This window comes from Parasteatoda tepidariorum, chromosome 5, assembly GCF_982258835.1.
Source record: "Parasteatoda tepidariorum strain Cologne lab strain chromosome 5, Ptep-v5.0, whole genome shotgun sequence".
Lineage (NCBI taxonomy): Eukaryota > Metazoa > Arthropoda > Arachnida > Araneae > Theridiidae > Parasteatoda > Parasteatoda tepidariorum.
In genome coordinates, this window is record NC_141759.1 from 43,012,605 (window position 1) to 43,023,633 (window position 11,029).

The 11,029-nt window shown below is 31.6% G+C and overlaps 1 protein-coding gene across 1 annotated transcript in view; it reads left to right on the forward strand.

Moving 5' to 3' along the window:
• Positions 1-8,458, forward strand: part of LOC107441899 (acetylcholine receptor subunit alpha-like 1) — a 118,309-nt gene extending 109,851 nt beyond the window's left edge. The window contains exons 8-9 of the mRNA XM_071184889.1: positions 568-749; positions 7,294-8,458. Of these exons, the coding sequence (XP_071040990.1) occupies positions 568-749; positions 7,294-7,488 (377 nt within the window). The 3' untranslated portion in view covers positions 7,489-8,458. The remainder of the gene's footprint in view (positions 1-567; positions 750-7,293) is intronic.
• Positions 8,459-11,029: the final 2,571 nt, after the last annotated feature.

Below are 11,029 nucleotides of genomic sequence, written 5' to 3' on the forward strand. Positions count from 1 at the left end.
TAGTTGCGACCTTATTTTAATAGTTTAAACAAACTCCACTGTTAAAGAGTTGAAATACGTTTTCATATTTAATCAAAGTATAATTTTCCTGTAGTTTGCGTTCAAAGAGCGATAATTATAAAGACATTTGAATTTTTCTGTCTCGATTTGAAAACTAGTTGAAAATATTGTTAAATCAAGATGAAAACGTATTTATAATGTCTAAAACAAGCAATCCTCTGATTACAAGTTGATATAATAATGTACAAAATTATATAAGTGGTAAATAGTGTAGGAAGCATTAAACAAAGATCTGTTTGTTATAAATTTGTTAATGATATGATTCTTATCACTACGGTGCAGAGACACACGCGCACACATTTCATTGCGTACAGAGACATGAGAAGAAGATTTATATCAGTCCTGTCAACAAATCGTTAAACAGAGGAAAAGAAGTAACCTAATATTTTATTCATTTACAGAATTTTGTTTAAATATAATTATTACAATCGCCATATTACTTCCCTAATGAGTACATAGTCATAACTTCAGTGTGTTTCATTCAGAGATTGATATTATATTTCTTAGGTTACATGAAGGAACAAGTGGTAAACAGCACAGGACGAAGATTGTCGGAGGAGCTGGTAATCCATGACCTGGAATCGAGCCCGGGTATTGTGGAGAAGCGGCTACCCCGGCAGATTGAACGAGCAATCCACAATGCCATGTTCATTGCCCAACACATCGACAATAAGGACGACTTCGAGAGCGTGAGTCATATTTTCACGTTTGCAAACTCTATTACAATTACATCTGTTTCAACGATATGATTCCCTTATTACTAACCCTATTCCCTTATTACTACTAGCTATACTTATTAGACTTTCCATCTTCTGAAGTAACAAGATAACCGTATTCAGACTATATGTCAGACCTGGTCATATTTTCTTTAATATTTAATATCATAACTGGCGTTGAACAGCTTGTTAAATTTTGAGTTCAAGATTATCAAAGTTCAACTCCCTTTGAACCCAATCCAGAAGACAACCGTATACCACTGGTGATATTTTTTTGCCAGCGCTGTGGTCGATGCGATCAGAGAGTAGATTTTGTAGCGACCAGTCATCGCTGGAATTCGTACCTTAGTAGGAGACGAGCGTTTGATGCCATGAGCTTCCGCAGCTCTGGGTATACATTTATATTTTATACATTTATATTTATTTTATTTTATAACCGATATTTTGAACAGGCGACCCAATTCTGAGAATACGACTAACAATGTTCAACTCCGTGGCCTTGTGATTTTAAAACCAACCCAGAAGGCAACTACTGAATCAAGTATTGGGGCGAAATACCTTTCGTGGAGGACTTTTCAATGAACTCACCTACTGCGTTACATGGAGAGGAAAACTTTTAAAGTTAGTCTTACAGCAAGGAGATTCTATCTCAAGATCCGTCTATTACTGAGGATATTTTGTCTCTGCACTGTGATCTGTTTCGAGCCCAGAGCTGAATTCAGACCAACCACTCACCACTGTTTTCCGAACACTGATTGCGAGCACTCTATCCCCTGCCCCATCACGGCTCGGTGTATATTTATTGAGGTGTGACATGTTTGTTTCTTTCTCGAAATTACTGGAAGAAGTTGGCTCGAGCTCCAACTGATTCACTTTTTAAGTAGTTTGAATAGTCTACTTGTATAACGAGTTCTAAAGACTTTACTGTTTGAAGATTACCTTTATGGCAGTTACTTTATAAATCGTTGGGAGTTCGCGTATTTTTTTTTTTTATCCAACCTCCTGATGCCCTTTGGAAAAATTTTCGGAATCAAAAGGCTCCCTTTCATTTTATTTTCCCCGCCGATTTAATAATGTTACTCACATTTTTTTTACCTCAATCACCTACATCATGCGTCTAGTTCGCTTACATTACTTATCTATCTTAAGAGTGCTTTAAAAAGCAGATCTGAAGTGAGAAAACAAAGCAGACTCACAAAAAGAAGGAAAAGTCATATAAAAAACACGAAATCACAAGAGAGGGTTGTAAATTATGCATCATAATCAAGAATAAAATACTCAAACCATTCATCATCATTTTATTTTAAATAAATGATTGAACCTCCGGAAGAGACCACCTCTATTTACGACCACTATCTAGAACTCCTGAGAGGGGTAGAGTGCATCCTGACGACTCGAAATCATATAGCAATGCGGGGTCGGAAATGAGCTACAAATGAATTTTTTTGTTTCACTGTTTTGTATTTCAAACTTAAAAAAAGTTTCATTTACTAGTTAAAAAAAACATCTCAACTTATCAATACATTTATCAGCAAAAACTATAAAAAAAATCCTACCATCTTCTCAAAAAAATTTCCATAACAAAGCCGAAAATGTAAAAGCATTTATCAATACAAAATGAGCCGCTTTCGATTTATTCAAACTGTAAATCTTTAATTTTCTTTCTGGCAATTTGGTGAGAATGTTGCCAAAGCAAAAAGGGAAGAGATTCACTTTTAAGTGAGTGGAGAGACAAAACTCCATCATTCCTACTGAAAGAACTGCAGAAACCTTCATGCATGATTCAGTATAGACACTTCGGCAACGGCAGATGGATTTCTCATCGATCATTTCACTTCGCTTCTCATTCCTCAAACATTTTCTTTTCCATCGTCCCTCTTGTCTCTCTGCCTATATTTGCTTTTCGATTTCTTTGACCTCATCTGGTCGACACTGGGGGGGGGGGGAGGGGGAAGTCGAAATTCGATGAAAAAGCATTGGCTTTTTCTCCGGTAAAATCAATCTCAAAAGTTTGAGACGAAGACCTTTTTCTTATCGATTAGCCTCTATCATAAATTTTTATTATGTTAGAATCACTCGATATTCGCAATGGAGATAAAGCAACATAAGCTCACTTAATTAATTTTTCCTCGCAGAAGTCTCTTTGATAGCTTTTTATCAAGAAACACACGATAGTCTAGTGCGTCTTAATTTATGTTTGTTACCTAATGCTGCATTAGTAAAAGCGCTCCTAAAGGTAATCAAATAAATTTATTCTTTGCTACTTTAGCATTTTGTTACCACTTATTGATTGTTTTGAAAATCTATTTCAGCAATCACATGGTATTGTGGCCATATCTTAGTCGTTGAGGAAAGTTTTTCTTTGCGATAGCAACATTAATGTTCTTTTTTTAATGTTTCAAAAATATTTGTTTTTCTCACCACTACATATGATTTAGAAATACATCTGTTAGATAAGCAGTTGTCTTTTATAAAATTCTTCTTACTCCAATAACTACTTTATCAGCCCAAGAAGAGACTATTGTGAATAGCTCTGGGAGAGACTGTTCACGATTCAAATAATGAATTCATAAACTTTACAAATAAGGTTTTAGCTTACGCCGATGATTTTGGTATTGCTACTAGAAACGTCCTACTTTAAAGAAAAGCATTTTCCGCTTTAGAAATAGCTGTAAATCATGCAGAATTAACTGTAAATGACTCTAAAAGCATGTCTGTACTACATAAAATACCATCTAATGATCGACTCAAACTTTTGAAAATCGGCCCTTATGAATTTGATGTCGGACCTGATTTTAAGGAGCTCTTTTAAACCCAAAATCAACATTTTTTCTGAAATCCAAAATCATATTTCATTTCCCAGCAAAATGTTTTTTGGATTTCCCTTTTGGGGCTAAGGGCCCGTTTTCTCTTATAAAAACAAAGTTTCTTATAAAACTCTCATAACCGAGCCGGACCGAGAGTATGTTTCGAAAACTGGGTCTTGCAACTAAGGCTTAAGAATACGAAATTGCATTTTTTTAAAGAAATGTTTTCAGAAGAAACCTATTGAAAAATGACCTAAGTAAAATGACTAAGTAAAAAGAAATTTATAGAAAATGACCTAAAGCGAAAGAGATTTTTGTTCAAAAAATTAGAGAACAAATAAGGAGCAAATGCTAAAACTATTAAGGAATGAACTAATCCTCTCATGTTGGACGAATGAACGAAAATTCCAACAACGAATACTTTGTTTCAAAGCTCTTCACAAGGCCAAAATTTCGCTGTCTCGATTCAATTGAATTCAATTTTCGAATCTTTGGGTCATGACTCATGACCTACTAGTCGGTCATGATTGACAAAAAGTTAACCAAGATTGTGGTCGAAGAATTTTTAGACTTCTGATAATAGGTTGCCCTTTAAGAAGCTTCTCTGTAAAGCTTAAACCTGGGCTATCATGTCAAAGATGACTTAATGCATGCCGTTTAAGCTAGTAAGCATATTTTAAAATGAGAAATGTAATATACGGACAAATAGAGCATTAAATACTCTGGAAAAAAATTTATAGGAAGAATAAAGATTATTGCTCGAAGAACTTCGTATGTTATGATTATGAAAAATAAGATTTTTCTTTAAATCGTAAAATCATTAAAAAAAAATAATAAACCTGAAAACAAATATCGAGTTAAATTGTTGCGTAGTTCCCCATAAATTCTAAGATAGTAAAAAACTACCAGAGCATAAAAATGTTTGAAAATTATGAATAATGAGATAATTACATTGAAATCGCTAAATTTACGAAACTCTTAAACCGATAAATCAGAAAATTCTAAAATACAGGAGAGTATTGAGCCACAAACAATGTTTTAAGTGGAATATCTTTATTCACATAACAAGATTTATTGTGAAAACGACAATTAATAGTACAAAATTTTTTTTTCGATGAAAGAGTTGTTAAGACTTGTTCTGTCATTAAGTTTACGCTATCCATTTTTATAGTAATTTTTATGCAGCTATATTCAATCTTTATTACTCTTATGGGATTTTTCAATACCCCTGTAAACTGAAAGTTTTATCTATTTCATGCATCTAAGCATTGTTTCAAAAAGTGGTAGGAATATGATGCCATACTCAAAAGAGAAAAATCGCATCAATCACAGACTATCGTGTCGTTGATTTGACAGTAATCGTCTCTCACGGACTCAATCAATTTGAAACCTGACACCTTTCACTGAATATGTCAAGCATAATTTTCTGTTTTGATAAGCAAAAGTTCAAAGCATGTCTTAATTGACAAAAATAAAATTTTGTCAAACAATAAAATTTTGCCATTAAAATGAAATTAAAAGCCGTTTGCGTAGTACCAAATAAATTGTTTATAGCTATTACTCAAACTTATATATTGTCTATCTATATATATATATAAATAAATGTTTGTCTGTGTATCCTTTATAGACTCAAAAACCACCCAACCGAAATCGATGAAATTCGGTATACAGATAATTTGTAGCACGAGGAAGATCATTGTCGACATTAAAATATTCTACGACGAAGCATTCGAGCGGGATGACCAAAACACGAAAAGGAATTTTCTGATTGGTTAAGCGTTAGCCATCGTTTTAAATTTAACGATAAGTGATTCAATTTATTAGGTATTATAACGTTAATATCAGTGATCAGAGCTTATAGATCTATTTTATCAAAAAATAGTTTATTGCTCTTATTTAAATATTTGATTATTTTATGTTCAAATTCAATGAACAACATTACGTGGTAGAACGCATGGTCTGTCACTAAATTTATACTTTCAAAGTTGCCTGATACCACGCTCTTTTTATTTATATTAATTATTTTAAAATGTGTTTCTAACAAAATAATTATTTAAAATCATCGGCAATTGAAATGAAAAAAAAAGTATATATGTATTCAAAAACAAAATTAATAGAAAAGTTATACAAATTTGTTTGGGAGACGCGTAAAAAATCGTCATATTATTATTAACTCCAATGATGCTTAATTAATTTGGGTTATGTATGCATATTGAAATAAAAGAAATATGCTATGTACTAAAAAAGAAAAAGTAATGGAGTAAAGATATTTATTTGTCTAGAAGAACTTTAAGTAATCGACATACTATCATTAAAGACAATGATGCTTAGTTAATGGTTGGTAATATATATATTAGCTGAAATAAAAAAAACTTATACAAAAGAGCAAAATTAATGGAGAAAAGATACTAATTTGCTTTGAAGAACCGTAAAAATTGCCATATTGTTGATGCGAATGCCTAATTAATATTGTAAATATGTATTAATTAAAATAGAATAAGATAACTTGCGGTCAAAGTTAGTAGAGAAAAGGTTAATGGGCAATACTTTTAAGAAAACCGTGAAAAATTGCCATTCGCAAATGACGCTTTATTAATATGTATCTACTACTGACAGCAATATGTACCACTGGTGTTATGGAAATTGGTGCAATTTTGATAAGAATTTTACCACAGGTTTTCCGTAGATTCATAAAATATTTTTTTCAGTGGTAGCAAAGATAGTGTATTAATATTTTAATGAATTATATTTAAAAGAACTTTTTCCCATTACTTCTTATAGTAAAGTAAAGGTCAGATAGAGAAATTATCGTGTTCCAAACTCCTTATCAAATTCTAATAAGAATACTATTTTATTTTCAAAAAAAATTTCAGCTTTAGTTGGCTGTAACTGACAAACGTATTTTGCACAAAACTAAAATGTTGAAGGGTAATGTAATAAGTATCAATTATACTAATATAGGTATATAATATTATATTGTCTTAATATATGATTATATGCCGATTTCTAGGCTAACTCTATTTTTTAATAAATGAGTTGTTTTACTGTAACCTTTACATAAAAAACCTTCGTATATTTTACCTCTATTAGATTCTAATTAACGACCAACTTTTTTTTGTGAGACAACGGACCTCGTAGATAAGTTAATTGCATACAGCACAAAAATTGATAGATATAAATTAGACTAGTATGGTTATGAGCTGGGCCGGGATAGCCTGGTTGGTAGGGCGCTGGGCCGATGTCCGAGAGTTTGTGGGTTCGAAACCCGCCGGCTGGTGCGGTAAAGTGACCTGATACACGTTAAATCTGTCGAGTCGCAAAAGTCTTCCATGTTCCCATAACAAATCAATATCTCTGGGGGTAATGGATTGGAGATAGATCATTCTTTGATTCGGGTCAAAATTACGATCTGTGGATGAATGAATGGTTGTATGAATGGGTCCGCCCTATAAACGGGTGTGACGTATGGTGTGGCAGAAGTCGAATTCTTGGCCATAGATGGCGCAACTGGAAAGCAAGAACAATCGCACCCCCTCTGCCTGAACAGGCATACGTCAACAACAACATGGTTATGAGTTGTAGCAAAACTTTTCGTTGCCTTAAAACTGACCTATTTAACGAACAAAAGGATATTAAATAATTGAATTTTTTTTTTCTTTTGTATAATATTTCATATTTTAAGAAATTAAGATTTTTTTTTCAAATTTCAGATCAAGGAGGACTGGAAGTATGTAGCTATGGTCATCGACCGCTTATTTCTCTACGTTTTCACATTTGCCTGCATTGCTGGCACTTGTGGTATCTTTTTACAAGCTCCGTCACTTTATGATCCCAACAAACCTATAGACATCGCCTTATCAAAAGTTGCTTTAGGACAAGATATTCCAGATGTTCTATTTGAATAATTTTTGCCATACCTATATTTTTTTTTCTTCTTCTCTAAGTATATGTTCTGAAGTGCTTTTTAGAAAATTTATTTGTTCCCTGTCCCTCAAAGTATCATTGAATTTTTAGTTGTACTCTACTTAATATTTAATACTAAAAGCATTAACTTTGATAAAATATCTATTTTATAGATTTTTCAAAATATCATAGTATTTTAAAGCATTTTTAAAATTCTTTTGGTACTTCGCAAAGGAAATTATATTATTTCGAACTTGTAAACATCAAGTCATGAAATTTTGAGAAAAAATTCTTCCAAAAATTATCTATTTATCGTTAGGAAAATGAATTATATAATAAATCAATTCTTTTTTACATTTCATATTAGGAGCCCTAGTTATTTTTCTAAAAGCTGATTATAAAAAGACTCTTAATTATATAAATTGCTATTAACTAACTCAATGATACTTTGCAGCCTTTTGTATACTTGATGCTTTTCTTGCTAAGTCAGTTAGAGATAATAAAGAAAACTTTATACTGATGATAGAACAAAAATGCTTTCTATCAATTATTCTAAGATACAACTAATCTCATTAAGTAATTTGTTAGGAGTTAATGTTTCTAGAAAAGCTTTAGAATCTTTATAAATAAAACTTTTTGTATCAGCTAGACTTTTTGCACATGACTAGAATGCATGCAATATTTTGAAATAGAATTGATACATTCTGAGTTAATAGAATGCGTATGTTCTTAATGCAACAGCAATGCTTAAAAAAATTTAGATAAGGGAAACGTTATCAATACCAAAAGATTCACATTATGCGATGTAAACATGCAATAGTGATGACCTGTTGTTTCCTTCAACTCTCCAACCATCTTATGGATTAGCAGAATCTTTCGTCCTCTCTATGCCCCTGAGTGGCCCTAACAACTTCCTCCGTTCTGGAAAACTGCGCAATGACTTCCTGGAAGCAACTCGAACTTCGAGAAAAAGAACAATACCAACAATTAGTTGGCATGATTTGATAAGTACATACACGCTGCTTTTAATACTTATTCCTCCTGAGCCTCGCCTGACTAATAACATCCTTTGTTCTAAAAGAACAATGGACCTAACAACAAAGATTTACACTATATTACGCTTTTGCATTGTTACATCTAATGTTCAATGATTCTTCTACATCTAGAGAATTTGAAATAAAAACATTAGGTAAAAGAGCGAGCTTTTATGACACTACGTCTTTTGGAATGGCACAATTGCAAGTTTTTTTTCTTCTCTTATTTGTTAATAATTATTGCTCTTAACACAAGAATTCCAAAATTAAACATTTTGCTTAAATTCAGAGTGGTTGCTGTCAATTCAGGTTAATACCCGTTTCTGCAGAAGCTTTTACAGTAAAACTGTAAACAGTAAAGTCTCGATTTATGAATAAAATTAATTATTTTTGATGGGAAATTTCTCATAAATTTGGTTCAAAATTGAGACATAATATCGCTCATGTACTTTGATGTTATGCCAATTTGTTTTAATCCTAATAAAGTGTTAAATTGAATCATATTGTCGTTTAGTAAATTTCAAGATTATTTAATTAGTACGATAATATGGCTTAATTCGGCATCGCTTTAAGGTTGACGCAAATGGGAATAATGTTATAATTAAGCGCGTTTCAAAAATTCTGAGAGGTAACATTTTTAAATGCTAAAAGTGAAACGATAAATATTTTGCCAATTCTGTAAAATAGACTTAGAAACTTAAAATGCTATATGATACTTAAGGAGCAGAAAGCATACATTTATGATTAAATATATTTGCCATTTTCAAAACTCTTTTAAAACAGAGTAGTATGTTTCAATTAAATTAAAGTACAGATCGCAACTAAACAACTAAATTCCTAGCTCTATTAAAAAAATACATATAGCAATGATTCTTGATCTAGATATAGATTCATCAATTTACTTTTTTTTATTAATGATACGAAAAATGTTTTTAAAACAGTTGGATTAATTCTAACATTATAAAACAAAAAGTAATTATATATAAGTTTCCTAACTCAGCGATCTAGTTTTTTCTTTCGAAGCAATCTAATAGTTTCAGAAGATTGATATGTTCCAAATGAAAGTGCATTTTAATACATTAGCAATGCGTGCCGTTCCAAAGGGCTAACAAAACAAAATTAAAACACAAAACAAGGTAGCCTAGGATTAGAAGAGAATGGTCCATCGTTTTATCACTCGTTACGGTGCACTGGTTGAAGTAATCAAAGTCAACATCATTGTTCACCATCTGACAGTTAACATTATTGATATTGTATTCTACACAAATAACTATATATAACCGATAATCAATGATCTTGAGCTGAATGGAATTCCTTAAACAGCATTGTTATTATTATATGGATTTCACATTACCGTTTTTGCAATTAAAAATAACTTCAACAATTGATACTTTAAAAATCGATACTAGAATTGATACTGTAGGATTTGATATTAGTTGAACTAAACTGATATTAAATTTATTTTATATATTGACAAATTACATTAAGTATTCGGAAAACTATTTTTTTTAAAACAAATTACTCCCTCTGTCCTAAATTTATTGCAAAATTTAATTAATTTTGTACTGATGATTTTATGATATTTTTAAATATTTTTCTGACAATTTAGGGTGCTATACTATCAATCAGCAACATTTATTTACTATGCATCCCTTTATTAAATGAGTACTAAATTAGTTTCAATAATCCAGGGTTCGCACACTCTTATACCACGCCCCATTTCGCATGGCCATCCATCAACAATCGTATAAAACTATCTTCTAGCTCAGTGGTTACCAACTGGCGGTCCACGGGCCTCTTCCGGCCCGCGAAGCCTTTTTTTTGTGACCCACGAGCTAAAATATATTAGTTGTCATTTTTTTGCGGACAATTTTCGTAAAGAATCTGTATGGGTTTAAAATACTTTTCTTTCGTTAAAAAAACAACATAATTTCTTCGTTTCTGTGAAATTTAACATACCAACGGTGCTAAAAAAAATTTTTCTCGAGTAAAAATCTACATCTTATTTTAATTTGTAATTCAATACTTTTGTTTTGTACAACTTGATAAAAGTCTGACAGTAATATTTAATGTTCCTTCAAACATAAAAGAGTCCTATGTAAAATTTTGATAAAGTTGCGGCCCGCCATTTGACTGGTGTTTTTAATTGTTGCTTGTAATTGTCAGTAGTATAATATTACTGGTGTCCATCTACTAAATTACGTCGAAGTTATTTATGACACTGCTTATTTCAAATGTAGCAACAAATTAGGGAAAAAAATTTCAACCTAAATGTAGCAATTAATTTGGGACGGAGAAAGTAGTAAATTTGAATAGTTTATCAAAGCAGTTTATTAGGATTTTGCATTAGTGAAAATTACACTCATTCTTTTGTTTGAGGAATGTTTATATGGCTAATCAACCCCATTAACACCCAAAATCATATTTGAAATTACATTTATATCAGTTTTCTAAAAAAGGTGTATTCCTCAATGTCATAATTATAACAGATATAAATGATTATTTGTAT